General features: G+C 39.9%; 1 protein-coding gene and 1 long non-coding RNA gene across 7 annotated transcripts in view; one reads left to right on the top strand and one right to left on the bottom strand.

Annotated features, from left to right (window-relative positions):
* znf423 (zinc finger protein 423) overlaps positions 1-18924 on the bottom strand; it is a 283900-nt gene that overhangs the window by 154500 nt on the left and 110476 nt on the right. For 3 of the 5 annotated variants that reach the window (XM_057835817.1, XM_057835819.1, XM_057835818.1), the window contains exons 18-19: positions 18316-18400; positions 15073-15093 (exon numbers count right to left, since the gene is read on the bottom strand). In XM_057835817.1, the coding sequence (XP_057691800.1) occupies positions 15073-15093; positions 18316-18400 (106 nt within the window). The remainder of the gene's footprint in view (positions 1-15072; positions 15094-18315; positions 18401-18924) is intronic. The other 2 variants (XM_057835820.1, XM_057835821.1) reach the window with 1 other exon arrangement.
* LOC130915773 (uncharacterized) lies at positions 5286-8557 on the top strand. 2 transcript variants are annotated; one of them, XR_009063142.1, is made up of 4 exons: positions 5286-5325; positions 7699-7758; positions 7982-8161; positions 8371-8557. It is a non-coding gene; the product is annotated as an uncharacterized LOC130915773 (long non-coding RNA). The 2 variants fall into 2 exon arrangements; XR_009063141.1 differs by lacking the exon at positions 8371-8557 and having other exon boundaries at positions 7982-8287.

The raw sequence follows: 18924 nt of genomic DNA, 5'->3' as shown, positions 1-18924 counted from the left end.
TATTTATCGCACACCAAGTGAACGAGTGCAATGACTGAATTTTCATGCAGTGTTTGGATTTCAACAACCAGTTTTTACAAGTGGCTGACTGTTGTCAGCTATCGTTGCTGAAATTTGAATAGCAGTGAAATTTTAATAGCAGATGAAGGCATTGCAAAGTTATTTATCATTAAGTCCAGACTTGTGTCCAAAAATTAAAAAAAAAAAAAAAAAAAAAAAAAAAAAAAGGGAGAGTCTGTCATTGGAATGCATTACTGCAGTGAACAGGACCAGCTATTTCTCTTTCTCTTCCATCGCCAGAATGTGAACATTAACAATTGACATAATCAACAGAAGTATGACTGACGAAGACAACATGCAAGACAAGATTCTTGTCACGAACGCTGCTATTGACAGCAATAGAATCCCAGTCCATTTCGACTGCTAGGGCTAACAGTGAATGATCACTGTGAATGATTAGACAGTTCAAATGGCTTGGATATTCAACACCACCAATGGAACATGAAACATAATCTTTCACTGCCATCGATCCCAGTTCAAATGGACTGGACGTTTACCGTCAATGGCAGCGAATGAGTTAAAAGAGAGACGGCCAGTTGCATCTAGGACACATCCAACTCCTCAACTATAAAGAAAAACATCTGGATGCCATCCAAAAGCACCATGCATCAACACACTCTCACACGCACTCTAATGAAGCCCCGGTAGTGACGAAGAGCAGCAGGGAGCAGCGCGGATCGCCGAAGACAAGCGCGCGTGAGCTTTCGTCACAATGTATGTGTACGCTTTGCACGAGCGTGCGTCTCCGGCGGGATAATTATGGTGCTCCTCGGCAGCTGAGCGTGCCAGATGTACTGGGAGACGAAGGAGGCGGGGGAGGAGGGTGAAGGAGGAGGACGACGAGGAGGCGGTGGTGGTACAGCACAGTACAGAGAGGGAGCACAGCACCAGGGGCAATGCAGCGGGGAACATACAGAGTGTTACGTGACTACATGTGTACATGTATGCATGTTGTGTTTGGAAGCACTGACGTGTGTCCGTGTGAGTCCCGCTTGCAGCACTGACTGTGTGTAAGCCTGCATAAGAGAGCATCTCAGCATGTGTATTTCCAGATGGATGTCCATGTTTGTACACACTAATGCACTATGGCGAGTGTGTGTGTATTTGGCATGGTCACTTTTGTTGCTTGCCATCCACTAATAGCAGGCTGGATCAGTCGCAAATGAGAAGCTTTCGTCCAGGACAAATGATGAGAGCGGATGGAGAACACTAACTTGGTTGTTAGAGAAAATCTGGATCAAGTCTTGAGACTAGCCACTGGCACAACTTTGCCCCTCTTTTGCAGTAGTGGAATGCAATGAACTAAAAGTACTTTGTTACTGTACATTTTTTGTACTTAAGTACATTTTTTATGTATCTGTACTTTACCTGAGCACAAATATGAAGTGGTACTTTTAATTTTACTTCACTACATTTTACAGCACCTATTTGAACTTTTTACTCCACTACTTTTCAAATTGTCGCCTGTGTTACATGTTACTTTTGTTTGTTTCTCAATGCAAATTCATAGTTTTGTTTTCATGCCTCCGATGCAATCGATAAGCTCCATGCAACTAAACCGCAATTGAGCACTAGTGGCGGCAACATGAGCACAAGCAAAATTAGGCAGGTGAACAAGATATTGACCAAAAAACAAACAAACAACAACAACAACAGAGTGAGAGCAGCGCGGCTTAAGATGAGTGTTTCACACTCTTGTACAGTAGATGGGGTATGCACCTGATTGTTGCTTGCAATCCACCATTCACAAAATTTTGGAGTTTTTTTTTTTTTTTTTTTTAGCTTGTTAAGCTTCTTTTTACATTGCAGTCAATTTTATTGCTTTTTTTCATTTTGCACAGTTTTGAAAAGTGAAAAAGAAAATGGTAATATTGTGGGTGCAAAAGTACTGTATGCACATTCTCTTTTATCTGACATTTATGTTTGTGTCGGGAGAAAATAATTTTGTTTTTTACTTGTAAAGTGAATTTTAAAGCAAGTAATTTGTACTTTTTTGTACTTTTTTTTTCTTAGATACTTGTACTTTTACTTAGGTATTTTTTGCCTCCGTATCTGGCCTTTGGTTAAAAAAAATAAATAAATAAATAAAAAATAAAGATTACTTCATCCACCACTGTTCTTTTGACTGTACCGACATGTGAGGTGTGGAGGTGATGAAAGTCATGAAATAAAGTAGTTTGCGCAGTGGCACAAATGTATTTCACTTATTGTTTGTCATTTGAACATTTTACAACATTTTTACTGTCTGCACTTCTGCATTAGTGTTGCACACAAATTCGGGTTATGTCACCCCCCTCCACACAGGAACATTACAATTGTAAAATGAGGACCCCAATTCTGTATTAAGAGAAACCCTATAAAAGCGACCACACAGTGGAAACAAAACGAGAAGAGAGTAAATAAAAATTCAAACAACAGCTTAGAACAGCAGAACAGAAAGTAAGATTCTCTCCTCTGGTTGGCTTTGTCACCTCGCTCACCCGAGGGGGCCCAGAGCAAAGCACCATGGGAAATTACTGAAAGCAGAATGCATTGATTTATCCCGGATGATATGTGTGTGCGTGTGTATATGTCACACAAGGCCTGAACAGCAATAAAGAGAACAGCCTGGTCGACATCTGCTTAGAGACAACAGATAAGAGCGTCAATATATACTGTTATTTTTCTTCTCTTCCTCCATCTCCACACTACAGTCTCCTATCTTGTGCTATGTAATTAAGAGTCAAAGACGACCCCCTTCAGCCACTCCCAGCATGGCTTTGCATTCCATCTCCTGCTGTGATGGTGCTGCTATTTTCCTTCTTCTCTTTATGGGATCTGCAGCATATTGTGAACCTTGCCTTGAGCGCAATTTGGAAAGGAACCATTGCAAATAACAGCTTGTTTTAATCTTCACTCATGATAGCTCACTTAACAATTCAATTACTTCACATTTGATAAACATCACATGATCAAGTGTGAAACAACCACCAAAAGGCCCAAAAATCCAGCGTACGCACAATATATGTCCATAAAGTATTGGAAAACATGATGCATCTACTCATTTTATGTGACATGATACCAGATATGAATGGTCAAAACCCCATTAATGCCTAGTGCTGTCCACCAATCACTCTGCTGGTTCAATCAAGGCTAGCAAGAAAGGTGACCCTGAATCCAAGTGTGTGTGAGTGTGCATATGTAGCTGTGTGTATGTACTTATAGGCACACACGTGAGTACGTGCACTCGATCCCTGTAATTAACACAGGCCATTAATGAAGTCCAGCTGCTCAGCAAGAGGACTGAGCCCAAGCCAAAAGCAGCCACAAATCACTCTCCTCCCTCTGTGTTCTCCATCCTGTCTCACCTTCATGTTCCTTGTTCAGCTTCACGTTTATAAAGATGCTTCCCTTTATTACACACTGACTTTATCATTTTTTTTTTTCCCCCTCACGTGAGGAAGAGCCATTTTAACTTAGTTTGCCTTGGCTTATTTGTTAGATAGCATGGTGACACAAAACATACTGATTACAACTAAGAGTGTGACAATATCTCCATACAGTGATATATCGCGATATTTTGCAACCCGATGGGTTATCGATATGCTCCCGTCAAGTATCGATATTTATTTGACATATTGGCCATACAATGGAGTATGGATGCTGTAAACTGCTCAATGTTTGTTGAGCACTTCCTTGGCGGTTCATTAGGGGGCGCTCAAGAGTGGCGATTAAGGTAAAGTGCACACAGGTCGTCTAGAGAAGAAGAGAGGAAGCTCCAAGTGGGTTGAAAAATAAAAAAAAGCTTCGCGAGAACGGTGGAGGAAAAAGTTAGAAAAATATTGCTACAAATCACACATGTGGACACACCTTAGTTTTTACACCAACAAGAAAGGAAGTGAGGTGAACAAGGACTTTGCTGTATGTGAGAATTGTCTAACAAAAATAAGGTTCGCTGGCAGCTGGTGACAAAGTGCACACCGGATTTCTTCACTGCTTCGCTTTCATCACTTGAGGTAGGAAAGTTTTGCAATGTAATTGATTTTTTAATTTACGTGTATTATTTTGATGACATTTGGTGTTGAATGATATAAAATAAACCAGGACCCTAAACTGAATGAAAATGAATATCGAACAAGCCTACAGGTACATGAATTTACTGATTTATTTGATATTATTTGAGAACCACTTTCCATCTAGTTTACTACACAAACTGTTATTACTGCCATTTTGATACAATAAGCTGTAAAAATGGTTTGAATAGCTTCCAAGATATAAGGTGATGTGCATAATAATTAATGTAGCCAACATATTAAATATAGGAATTATTGCATTTTTATTTCTATACATTCAATTCATACTTTTTTAATTTACTCAATACGCCCAACACAAAAAAAACAGGATTTCAACTCAAAAGCTTTTAGGTAGCTAATATTTTTTGTTTTATTTTGTTGTTTTTAAGGTGAGGAAGAATGTGACTAAATGAGTCCGACATCTCAAATGCTGAAGCAGTTGGTGGAAGTGCTCAAAGCAATGCTTTTGGTAACAAAGGTCTTAATGAAGAAAAGACCCACCAATTTTATCATTGTCCCACTCCAAGCTCAGCTGCTGACTGACACCTACAGCACTGTTTTTTTTTTATTTTTATTTTTTTAAAGATTTAAAATTTAAAGAACTTAAGGGTGCCATTCATCATGATCTCTCCAAGGGATATCAGTGGTTGTGGTTTGTTTCCTCCATATGTGCAGGTACACAATTTGCAGTAGATTTATATTTTACAACAATGTTGCACAGAAAAGGTGTCACTGTTTAATAAATGACTTAAACAGTACTTTTCTCTATTTTGAAATATCTTTTTTCGTTTCAAAAGTTGTATCGTAGAATATCATGTATCAAATTTCTGACCAATATATCGATAATCGCTGTATTGTGATATCGCGATATAATCGTTATCGTGAGCCTTGTATAACGGATCGTATCGTATCGTGAGGTGCCCTGAGGTTCCCACTCCTAATTGTAACGCAGCTAAAGTTCAATGAGTGCTTACTTGATTTTCATTGTTGACTCTGTGTCACGTCTCGGAAGACTTGTTAATGTTTTGTGTTGGTTCATGTCAGATTCATTTATTTTGGTAGTGCCCTGCCTCCTTGAGCCAACTTTACTTCCTGCTCTTGCCAATCAGACTGATCAGGTCCACCCGTGACCTTCTGTATAATTAGCCTGCTTCTAACCTTGCCCAGTGTCGTTTTGCCTGCTATCCTGCCACGTCCTACGCTACATCCTTGTGTAAGCCCTTTTTGACCACGATTCATGTTTTTGAACCAATGCCTTTTGTTTCTAGTGGAAGTTACTCAGTTGATTGGTGTCCACCTGTTGCTATGATTTTTTTGTCTTTTTTTTTTTTTTTTATGAGCCTTATGAGCTGAAAAATACATTTTTGTTTGGACTGAACTGTTGAGCATTTGGGCTGGTATATGATGCAGTTGATATTATTTGATATGCACACTAGTGTGCCTTAAGGGATGCCAATCAATACATATATGGCGGAAAACACTCAGGTAACTTGAAGTTCTGCTCTGAGACTCCCAATTTGGCCAACTTTCAAATTGTCCGATATGCATGTGTGATACATCATTGGAAAGCTTAAAATCTCAATTTTCTGGGAGAAGAAAAATTTTGAACAGGAGGGCATTTAAAAAATAAATAAATAAAATAAACAGCGAAATCCTATCTAGAAGCGAGAGCATGAAAGAGCAGAATTAAAGACGCCATTACTTTAACGAGATATTATCGCGTACTTACCTTGTTTCGATTTAAAAACTCCATGTAGCATGTATCACTAAGGCTAGGTTCATACTACAGGTCTTAATGCACGAATCCGATTTTTTTCGTGTTTTTCCGACTCGAGTCAGGCATTAACTTGACGGTCTGAACGGGACAAGTCGCATAGGAGTGGACCATTTCAAATCCGATCTGAGTCACTTTTGTATGTGGTTTAAATCTGATCTGGGCCACATTTTTTCAGAACGTGACTGGCGGTCTGATCTGTCAAGACTCCCAAATCGGAATTCATGCAGCTATTACGTCAGCAAAGAGAAAGAGGCACGGAGGACGGCAGCGATGTAGGCATTGGCGCCTAGCTTGAACTCTGCTTTTAAGCACGAAGCGGGCTTGACCACAGTCATAAAAAAAAAAATAAAATGAAGAAAAGAATAAGCCTTACAATTTTTGATTTTCATTCTGTGCCCCGAATGAACATTATTTCATTAGTGCACACATGGCCGAGTCGGGGCAAACTGACTCACCCACGTCATTTCACGCACACACGTCAAGGCTCGTGTGTGTGTATGCTTTCTATCAGTCCATATAAACTTTGAATACAAGACTAAACGAGTATTATTAATGTCTGTTATGTGTGTCCTCTTTTTGGAAATCAAAATATGATCACTCTGGACTGACATACAGCTAGCATGAGTAATTTGTTTTGATGCTTCTGCGCACGCGGGTCTCTTTGCTGAGCGCATCTCGGACTGCGAATTAGTGCGCATGCGTGATAATTGAACGTTCTCAATGGACAAAGGCAGTCTGAATGGGCACGCCAAAAAAACATATGGCAAAAAATCGGATTTGTGCATTAAGACCAGTAGTATGAACCTAGCCTAAGTGTCAAGACACAGCTGTGAATGGCCACAGCTGGATTTTTTTTTATATAACAAGGGTCGCGATGCAGAAATCGCAGACATCAAGGAGTGGTCGAGATTTTCTTTTTCATATATTTACCCTTTTTAAATGTTTTTTTTTTTTTTTTTTTTAAACAAAATATTAGACATTTAATGATTCTAAGCTAAAAATGACAGACATTTTGAACAATAAATATAATTAATTACCTTCGTTTTATGGCTGGGTTAAAACAGGAGCAACTGCGCGACGTCTGTAAACGGGTTACCAGGGTAAAAGGGACAAATTAAAAATATTTTGGGCGCTTAATGCGCCATGAATCTGCTATGGCAGTATATAGACATATTGTTCTATCAAACACAAGTTGTTTTGGCTTAAAATACAGCAGTTTCTTTTAAAGAGGAGTGCAAGAGCAGAAACTGCTTTTTCAGTCTTGTCTGTGTTTTCCGCCAGATACCGAATGCATTTGATGGTACCTGTCTATCAACCTGTTACCATAAGCATGCCAGCTAACGTTTCATGATCCATTAAATGTTACGTCTACTAAGTGAACAATTAAGTTTTTCAAATTAAACAAAAAAAAAAAAAAAAATAGGCTGATAGGATCGATGCAGATAGACCCAAGAATAACCTAGGAGTAGCAATTTTATTTAGTGCTCCTAAAAACAAGTAGAACAAGAACAAAGTGAGTGCGTGACCTTTTGAGCTCAACCCCGCGTGGTCTAAAAAAGTAAGCCAATTTACAATTGTATAGATGCAGATTCTCTTCCACACATACACGCTGCCGCCTCCCAACCAGCTGTGACAGATGTGCCTGTCACGGCAGAAAATGAATTCAAAATACTTAGCAAATTAAGCAACGAGTTAATTGTTGCTTGGCCTCTGTTTATGAAGCGCATAAAGGCAAAGCGCCTCGCAAAGAAGAAGAACCACAGCACATTTTGAGCATGTGTGTATGTGTGTGTAATTGGTGTTTCGCAGCTGGCGCTGCCACACCTGGACGGCTTGAGTCAAGAACAAGAATACAAACGGGGAATGCAGGTAAGTAAGCTATACAGTAGGCACAATACAGTACACTCTCAGGAAACACAATATGGATAAAAAAGACATCAGTCACTCAAAGAACACTACTTTTACTGTATATACAAGTGAAATCAAGTGTTGCTGTCGGTACAAATATCCTCCCAGGTACAGTTTTGCTGGCATGCCAGACATGACTGTTCTACTGACTATACTGTTCATGTCTCTCCTGTCTATTTGTCAGCGTGTCCTATTAGGTTTCCAAACAGCTTGTAATGACTGGTAATAAACAGCAGAAGAAAGAAGTAAATCAAGCGAGAAGACGACAAAATGAGCTCTCCAGGGGGCCTGCATAGTCCCTGTTTTCAAGACACACACAAACACACAAATGGAAACACTAGCAACTCTTCTCTACTAGTGTAAGGTATATTTCTGGTTGACTTTAAATGAGTAATGTTCCAGACACTCACAGAGGAAGTGCAGACCGGTTGGTGACGATGGTGGAGAATTCAACACACTTAAGAATAAATATATCATCAAAATGATTAATTCTCTGACAGCAAATTCTCAGATCTTATTTATTTTGTCTTTTTTTCTCCCTTCATCTAACCCTCTGTGATCCTCCCTTCCCAGTCCCTTGTCCCTTCGCTGTCACTCCCTCCCAATGGTGTCACGGCTCGCTGGCTCCAGGTGGCGAGGGAAGATGGGAAGCAGAGAGGAAGGGGGATTGCTAGATGGATGACAGAGGAGAAGGGCGTGCTGTCATCTACTCCTATGTTCAAACCAGCACTACAGACAAGCGTCTATAGCAGTGGTTCTTAGCCTTGTTGGGGCTACCTAACCCCACCAGTTTCATATGCGCATACACCGAACCCTACTTTAGTGTAAAAAATATATGTATTTTTTTCCCCCCAAATTAAAGGCATATAGTTTTCCTACTGGTGCACAAAATGAACCATGCAGAACATAACCAACATAGTGCATGAACTCACAACTAATTACATGCCGTATTTTTCGGACTACAAGTCGCACCTGAGTGTAAGTCGCACCAGCCATAAAATGACCCACGAAGAGAACAAAAAACATACTGTATATAAGTTGCACCGGAGTATAAGTCGCATTTTGGGGGACATTTACTTGATAAAATCCAACACATAGAACAGATCTGTCATCTTGAAAGGCAATTTAATATAGAAATACAACAGAGAACAACATGCTGAATAAGTGTACAGTGCATGAACAACGAAATGCGAATATACTGTCCTCACCAGGACACTACGGCTCGGTCCTGGCTATACAGCGAGCTAAACTCCCAAATGATGATGATTGACGTCCGTATAATTTGCGGAATCAATTTCGTCCTCGATACCAAACAGGTTCTCATCAACGTAAATAAATGATAATTAGGTGCTGTTACAGCAATGACACAAACTGTTAGCATGCGTTTGCTAGCATTAGCACATCGTTCAAACAACCACACAACTGGCTTTGTCGAATCGCGGGTGGAAAACACACAACAATAACAGAAAAGATTATACACACAGGCGTTCCCTCTGTAGAGATATTTTACAAGCATAAGCAATGAACGTAGGCTCGCAGCTGTGTTTCTCTCTCGTTAACTCGCCCACTCACTCAAGCTGCGTAGCTGACTGTCATCTTCTGGCATGTGAGCGGTCTTCTTCACGTAAAGAAGTGCAACTGCGCCCTCACGTGGGCGTGAAAGCGCCAAAAACTAAACGCATGCATTTCAATATAAAAAAGTCAATAATACAATTGAACACACATTGCCAAAGGCAGAACGCGACTGTGGCCATAGCTATTAAGAATTATTCAGATGACTATAGCATAAAGAACATGCTAACAAGTTTACCAAACCATCAGTGTCACTCCAAAACACCAAAATAAGATGTGAAATGATATCATAATGTGTTAGTAATTTCACACAGAAGTCGCTCCTGAATATAAGTCGCACCCCCAGCCAAATTATGAAGAAAAAAAACTGCGACTTATAGTCCGAAAAATACGGTACCTGCTTTGCGTAGGGTATGCAACTTCATATGATGTTGTGAGAACCGGATTGTTATTGGGTACAAATCAAAGAGCAGGCAGAGTGGCCTGATCATCAAATCTGGCTCTGTTCACCTTGAATTTAGCAAGTGTTGTGTTCTTGTATTCCCCATCCCCATGCAGCTTCTTGAAGTCTTTAGTTTTGGTCGGTGCGGGGCTAGAGTTGCTCAACTTGGTATTGCAAATCATGCAGCTAGGACGCTGACTCCCATCCCGTTCCGTGATATACGAGAATCCATATTGTACATATACGTCCGACCACTTTCTTTTTTGCTCGACATACAGTAGTATGGATTAAAATATGAAGAAAGTAACTATACGATATACTACGATGACATTTACACGTTGTATGGCTCCTGAGTGCACTAAATTCTTCGCAGCACTGATTGGCCAAGCAATGCCACGTGATCATCTGCAGCCAGTGATGGCCAAGTCGGTGTGTCTTGACCTCAGCAGCAGAGGCTCGACCGACTCGCCGACTCATCGAACCTAGGTTAAGAACCACTGTTCAATAGACTTCTATATCGGTAGGCTTGGTTTTTTTAGTGGATTATGAAAAAATAAATAAATAAATAAAATTATTATTATATTATTATTCAGCACTCCAGAACAGAATGGGAGGAGAGAGTTGACTATATGCATGTCATCTTGTTGTTCTACATGTGTAAAATAACCACTAAATATTAAATCTTGAAAGTAATGGGGGGGAGGGGTACTGAGCAGTTATTCAATGCTATTATTTTATTTAATGTCACTAAGTATAATCCAAAAGACGAACGTGCATTGTTCATCACCTTAAGGCAGTAGCACCTCAGATGAAGCTCCTCATTGCCATTACTTAGCAAAGAGGTACTTTTTTGTTTTTTAAGCAGTTTAATAACGCTTTAGTGTGCTGCAGAATTATATTTAGAATGTAAAAATGGCTAGGTTTATTTAATTGTTGTTGCTGAAATTCTGATCACAGTTCAAATTTGATGAACTGCGCAGCCTTAAAACACCTTGGGTTGGTTGTCTATAGCTGCGTTTCCATTACTCTTAGTACATCACAAAATTTTTGTAATGAAAAACTGGTAATGGAAACATGAATTCCAAAACACTCAAATATTGGAAAAATGTTTTAACCCTTTCATGAAGAGTTTTTTTCAGACGTTTCAATATTAAAATATATCGCAAGAAAGGTTTCAAAACCCTGAAAAAAAAAAAAAAATTAAGAAATAAACAAACAGGTTTTGGGCATCCATCTTCCTTCAGAATAATAGATTTACAAGATTTTTCCGTAAAACAGGATTGAATAACACTACCAAGATTTTTTAAATATCACTTTTATTTTGCAAAAAAAACCAACTCGAAATTCAGCGATCGACCGGGCACATTACACATTTAGACAAAACAACCTTTCATACTCACATTCACGCAGATAGTCAATATACTGAAGAGACGTCAGTGGACTAACACGCATGATTTTGGAACGCGGAAGGATGATAGAACCAACTACTTGTGGCACTTTAGCGAGAAAGTTGGTCAAATTCCAAACGTTTTGGTCCTAAAGCTCTCAATTAATAGGCTACTGCAAAGAGTGCAATTGGGGGTCAGTGTGTAAAAATGCTTTTAATGGTTCAATCTTTTAAGAAACAACAGCTCATTTAAACATATCCACAGAGACAAGACATTTCCTGTGGTGTTTCAAAGTCTCTCAGACCGGACGCTTGTGCCTATGATGGGATTAGCCATGTTCCTTAAGTACCTCTTTTCCCCCAGTTTATTTAAGAATTTAGTCAGCTTTGATAGTTGCTGTTGAGGAACGTTGGCAAATCTCCCTATGCTTGTTGTGATATCAATTTCATGTAAGACTGGTGAGCCTAAGTGTTTCCTTAAGTACAAAGCATTAGTGAAGTCACACACCAAGAGAGAAAAGGGCAGATTAGTCAAAGGCTTATTAGTTCAGGTGTGGCACAGCAAAAGAAAACACCAATGTGTCTCGCTAGCTGGTAGCAAAGGCACACACACTCATACACACGCTACATGAATGAACTGTGCACCACATTATCCACCTCCTTTCACTCTAAAAGCCTCTTACGCGCCTCATTAAGTCTTCAGCGACACAAGAAGTAACCAGGCCAGACCTTGCTTATCGGCACACATACACACACGCACACACACATATTGTTGATTGTATTGACGCACAAGTGTAAAAGGAAGGTTATGTACAGAGGACAGTGAAGCAGAGAGACACCAGCTCCACAACTGCCACTGGGATGGCTGCTTAGACAGCAGACAGACTTCATGAGTCAAGCGCATCAGTGATTTCACTGAAGGCTACTATAGTTGGTGACTACAGGCAGAGGTGGACTGGCTATCGGGCGTACCGGGCACTTCCCGGTGGGGCAAAACACATTTTTGGGCCGATGATACTGTTTATTTAATAAAAAGTTTCTTGGCCATCGCAACCCATTCGTTGGTCCAATTTTTGTTAGTCCAATGAAATATCTCAGTGCCCCCCCCCCCCCCCGGACAACTAAGATGGAATTGAATGAGAGGGAAGTGCGCAGACACGGCTGAAAAGCCTACAGGTTGATGTGGAGAAATTTGGAAGAATAACTGACTTTTTTTTTTTTTTTTTTTTTTTTTCAAACTAACAAACCATATTAACATGGCTATGATTCAGGCTATTTATTTTTTAACTACTTAAAAATACTGTTGGGGGGGGGTAGATTCTGTAACTGTCTTTTCAATTTTCACTAGGGATATTTTCTTGTTGTAAATCTGATTAAATGCATTTGTCAAGTGTTAGCAATGTTCACGTACCGTTCAGTCAACCACTAATTGTGCAAGTTCTCCCACTTGAAAATATTAGAGGCCTGTAATTGTCAACATGGGTAAACCTCAACCATGAGAGACAGAATGTGTGAAAAAAAAAACAGAAAATCACATTGTTTTTTTTAAAGAATTTATTTGCAAATCATGGTGGAAAATAGGTATTTGGTCAATACCAAAAGTTCCTCTCAATACTTTGTTATGTACCCTTTGTTGGCAATAACGGAGGCCAAACGTTTTCTGTAACTCTTCACAAGCTTTTCACACACTGTTGCTGGTATTATGGCCCATTCCTCCATGCAGATCTCCTCTGGAGCAGTGATGTTTTGGGGCTGTCGTTGGGCAACTCGGACTTTCAACTCCCTCCACAGATTTTCTATGGGGTTGAGATCTAGAGACTGGCTGGGCCACTCCAGGACCTTGAAATGCTTCTTACGAAGCCACTCCTTTGTTGCCGTGGCTGTGTGTTTGGGATCATTGTCATGCTGAAAGACCCAGCCACGTCTCATCTTCAATGCCCTTGCTCATGGAAGGAGATTTTCACTCAAAATCTCTTGATACATGGCCCCATTCATTCTTTCCTTTACACAGATCAGTCGTCCTGGTCCCTTTGTGAAAAAAAACCGGCCCCAAAGCATGATGTTTCCACCCCTATGCTTCACAGTGGGTATGGTGTTCTTCGGATGCAATTCAGTATTCTTTCTCCTCCAAACATGAGAACCTGTGTTTCTACCAAAAAGTTCTATTTTGGTTTCATCTGACCATAACACATTCTCCCAGTTCTCTTCTGGATCATCCAAATGCTCTCTAGCAAACCGCAGACGGGCTTGGACGTGTACTTTCTTCAGCAGGGGGACACATCTGGCAGTGCAGGATTTGAGTCCCTGGCCGGGCATTGTGTTACTGGTAGTAGCCTTTGTTACTGTGGTCCCAGCTCTCTGTAGGTCATTCACTAGGTCATCACGTGTGGTTCTGGGATTTTTGCTCACCGTTCTTGTTAACATTTTGACGCCACGGGGTGAGATCTTGCATGGAGCCCCAGATCGAGGGAGATTATCAGTGGCCTTGTATGTCTTCCATTTTCTAATAATTGCTCCCACAGTTGATTTCTTTACACCAAGCGTTTTACCTATTGCAGATTCAGTCTTCCCAGCCGGTGCAGGTCTACAATTTTGTCTCTGGTGTCCTTCGACAGCTATTTGGTCTTGGCCATAGTGGAGTTTGGAGTGTGACTGAATGATGTTGTGGACAGGTGTCTTTTATACCGATATTGAGTTAAAACAGGTGCCATTAATACAGGTAACGAGTGGAGCCTCGTTAGACATCGTTAGAAGTTAGACCTCTTTGACAGCCAGAAATCTTGCCTGTATTTGATCACCTACACACTTATTTTCCACTCTAATTTTGAAATAAATTCTTTAAAAATCAAACAATGTGATTTTCAGTTTTTTTTTCCCCACATTGTCTCTCATGGTTGAGGTTTACCCATGTTGACAATTACAGGCCTCTCTAATCTTTTGAAGTAGGAGAACTTGCAAAATTGGTGGTTGACTAAATACTTATTTGCCCCACTGTATGTGCATATTTGATTTGGTCATTCACTAAGATCTATTTAAAAAAAAATAAATAAATGAAATATATAATGAAATTATAAAAATATTTTTTTTTTATTTATTCCAACCCCAATAGACACATACACATTTGCACAGCAGATTAGACTAAATTTCACTCGGGTGCAATCAAAAGGAATATCTTTTGACCTTGTGATTAAGTAGAGATTTTAAATATACGTTAGATTCAGTATATCTATTCTACTCATAACCACTTCAACCACTAAACCAAAAAACATCCCCCAAAATAGTCATTTTTAATAATAATTTTTGTTTGTCCGTGCTCGAGAGATTTCCCCAATATAAAATAGGTACCTTTGGCTTGATGAACGTTGGGGAAACACTGCCTCAGAGTTATGGGTGATTAAGAAGTCATCAGTAGAATGCGATTAGGTAAGGTCAGCTAATGTTAGAACATTAATGATAATAGTAACGTTCATCCTGAAGACACATCATTAGCAAGCGCTCTCCACTGGGAAATCCAGGTGAATGGACAACCAAATATTATTTGTGTGTCGGTGTGTGTGCTGGTATATGGAGTTGGAAGGACAATGAAGCATGCAGCTGGGATCGAGGGAGTGGGTGTGAAGGACCATATCCAGCTCTAACTGTGTCAATGTTTTAAATATTCCATTGTTAAGAACATCTACAGTTTTACTACAATTCGTTCTGCTTTAAAGTTTGCTTACCACATCATGCAGTGTGGTTGAGAAACAAGATAGGTGTGCCATGTTAAATTAGGCATTGCAAGTCATAAACTGTCAATGAGATGCTGATGGGCGGGTAGTGAGGCAGCAGAATGCTTGCTGCCTTGCTCAGAGGGTGAGACAGAAAGGGGACAAACCTTGCCGACAGGTGGGCTCTTCTACAGGCCGTCCCGATGGCAGGTAGGGTTGGGAAGAGTGGAGGAGAGAATGGGCACGGTTAGTCATATGTACTGTTAATGTTGTGAGCGTGTTTGGGGATGGAGGGCAGGGGATTAAATCATAATGACTGTCATAAAGACTAGTCATCCGCATACAGTGGATTAAAAGCAAAATAAAAATGTCTAATAAACTTTAGACCGAAGCATCCAAGAAATACCGAGGTGAAAATGAGCTAATACTGAAAGTAAAAAGTTTTTTTGTCTAAAAAGAAAAGTGCACGGACAGGTTTACCTGACTATACACAGGCAATGGTCACAATCAGTATGCTAATTGGTACCTTGTACTGATTAGAGGAAGCAGAAGTGGGGAGCGAATGAATTGCTCAGTATGTGGTCACAGAGTGCACGTTTGGAGCAGACATCATGATGTTAAGCATGTGTATTACAAGAAAGAGACAGAGAAAGAAGGTGCAAATATTAAGCGGGCATTTATACGCGTAGTAGAGGTCGGACCTCATGCTGGGGAATTCAGATTGGGGGTTTTCAGTGGGACATTAAAGTCTGCGTACAACACTGATGATGTACGATCTAGGACTTAGTTGTCTATATGTGTATATTGACAAACTTTGATCAGCTCAAAACTGTACACCTTGAAACAAAAAACAAATCCTGTACCCAATGACAAAACCACAACCCCTGAAAGTTAATACGGAAAAACAAACTGGCAATTGAAAAAAAAAAAAAAAAAACTACATTGGCAAAACGTATAAAACAAGAGTTGGTACATACAGGAGTGATTAGAGATAAGTTTTAAACATGATCAATGCTATTTTATGTTGGGACTTATTCAATGTAGTCACCATAATAGAATACTTTTACAACACACACTTAGGACATTTCTATTATAATATGGTAACCAGCAACTTGTTTAAAAGCAGGGGCCATAAAAAGACACTCAAAAAATTAAGTTTATGTCGATTGCCTATTCTTTTTGGGTACCTTTTTGCAAGAAAAAACGGTGCTGCAAGGGTTCCTCTCCTGACAGGATACAGCGGACCTCTCCTTTTTCTATCTGCAGAATGTTGTCTCTCTCACTCTTTATCTGACAGCGTAATTAACGGGGCCACAGGGGGCATCATGTATTACCCATGGAGCCATGTGACAGTCACATTACTGGCCTTGATCTTCTCTCCACAGCCAGTCAGTGCTATGATAAGTTACATATCTGACATGTATTTTTTTCATCTGTGGAAGCTAGTATGCCAACTTATTGATAGAGTAACTCCTAAAATGAGAATGAATTCTTTAATCAGATTTGTGCTTGGAGTGGGGAGGTTACTGCTTGTAGGTGACATAACTGTGTCATTATGAGTTACAGGTCACAGTATTGATATTTCAGTAGCAAAATGAAAGTACACCAAAAGGAGGAAATCTCTGTCAACATTTGGTCATGTGGTCTGCCTTCCTGATCGAGTGTGCCACAAATGTAACAATGCAACCTTCTATGCAACCTTCTCAGAATAATCTGCCTCAATTTCATAATTACTCTGTGCTATGCTTTCACACAATTAGATTGTTAATTAACTCAAACTACTACGATCATGTGTGTGTGTGTGTGGGGGTGTTAGTCAAATGAGAAACAAGAGGCAAGTTACAAGCAATGAGCATTAAAGGCTTAGAAGACAAATAAATCAAATAAAGGAACTTTGCACTGTGAAGCAGTAAAAAGTCCAGTACACAATCAGTAGTGGATGAGAGAAAATGCCATTGGGGTTTTATTCATGTTGCGAATCTGGGAGTATAAGGTTATGTGCCAATGGTGTGCCCACAAGTCAGAATGACTCAAGCGGTGGGTTTACAATGCTCATCAAGTCTCCATACGTTATTGGAAGACGCTGAGCAATGTCAGCAAATGAACACTCACAGCTTCTATCACAAACGTTTTTTTCTCCCCTTGAGAAGCACTCATAAGTCCACTTTGTTCATCTCCATGGCAACAGAGATGCTAAGGTAGCAGTTTCAGTAGCTAGAGAAGAAATTGTCTGCAAATCTGGGTTGTAATATTTGATGAGGGGAAAAAAACACACATTTCATTGTCGTTCATTGACTGAATGACATTACACGCCAAGGGCGTAGGTTTGCATAGGGACGGTAGGGACATATCACTACCAACTTTTCAGGATTCTCAAATTGTTCCCACCAACCTTTAAACAACCTTATATGCATTATAATGAGTTCAGTTATACAAGTAATTTAGATTGTCTTCCCATATGTTTTAAGGAAAGAATTGGCCCTACCATTATTAAGTGCATAATTTTCATTATGTTCAAACTTACATTTACCCCTTTTCACTAGCTGAATGTGCTGGTCCACCCCTCCAAATGCATGTTTGATCGGCTGATGACTTCACCTGCCCCCGACACACACACAGCCCCGGTAGGAATACATGTCTACAACATGCTGCCTCCTCCACCCACTTTGAAGACGAGGGATATTAGAAGTTTTTTTTCGGCCAGCCCCAGCCACTGTAAGTAATTTAAAAAGACACCAATGTTGTGGAGGTGGGAAACACACTACTAATTTTGCTACTGAAAGTCCGAACTGCAAGAGAGCATAACATTAAACTGTGTGAACTTGCTAACCTGCAAAACTAGAGTAGCAAGCTGCTGAGAGAGAAGTATCATTCTGTTTGTGTTTTCTATTAACGTTAAATAAACTGAGAAATTTAGTGAACTCTGCTGGAAACTATAGAACCAGCGAAACGTGAGCAAGAAGCTGCTTAGAGAGAGATGGGTTCTGCATAACCTAAAATGTTGCTCACACAACACAACATAATCATAATTAATTATGTACTTAAAAAATAAATAAATAAATAAATAAATAAATTTAAAAAAGGGGTGGGGGGGGCATGCCGCGAGCTACCCACACTAGCGTTACAATCGACTGGTCCATCATGATCCATGTATGAGCACCCCTGTTTTAGCATACCAATTAATTAGGTTTATATTCATGAGAAATGTAGCCCTGGCCCCCGTTTACCCAATTTGTTTGGTCTTATTAATGTCCCATCCCGAGCAAAAAGTGTAAATGCATGTTATGCTGTTATATCGTCCCTACCAATGTTGAGACCAAACCTACGCCCTTGTTACACGCACAGACAAATATGCATTTCCTCACGCATACACGAAGGGAATAACAGGGGAAAAGATGGACCTCACTCACCGATCATGTGATTTGCAACATGAATCTGGATCTCTCGTTCCGTCTCAAACGTCATTTGGCACTTAATACACTGGTAGGTCTTTTTCTGTCAAACACAAAAAAGACAAATGCATTCTTTAAAATAATCTGTCAACACAAAAGGTCTGTAAGAATGACGGTTTAAACATGAGATGGCATTGATTTGTTTGACATAGGTTCATGAGCATTAAAATTATTACACACTAAGATAATGAATATTAATCACTCTAAAATCCTAAAATATTCTATGTGGAATATGTGTGGAAAGAGAGTGTACAGGAGAAAAAGGTACTTAACAGTTACTATTAGCTAGAAAGAAGCATAGGGCCTGTTTACTCATTCATTGCACACAGTGATCACTCATGCACAAACAAAATATACAAAGGCCCCAATACCACTGTGTCTTTGCCGTTTGCACCTTGATAGACATGTATGCACAAGTACACACAAACACACACCCATATCCCATTTGGTCCTCTATGAGCTGTCAGACTATGCCGAAACAATGGTGTGAGAACGACAGAGGGTTCCTGAAAACTGCCTCCCACGCACACCCTAACACACGCACAAAAATACGTGCACAAATACAGA

Source organism: Corythoichthys intestinalis, chromosome 5 (assembly GCF_030265065.1).
Source record: "Corythoichthys intestinalis isolate RoL2023-P3 chromosome 5, ASM3026506v1, whole genome shotgun sequence".
NCBI classification, from domain to species: domain Eukaryota; kingdom Metazoa; phylum Chordata; class Actinopteri; order Syngnathiformes; family Syngnathidae; genus Corythoichthys; species Corythoichthys intestinalis.
This window is presented reverse-complemented; position numbering and strand designations above follow the sequence as displayed.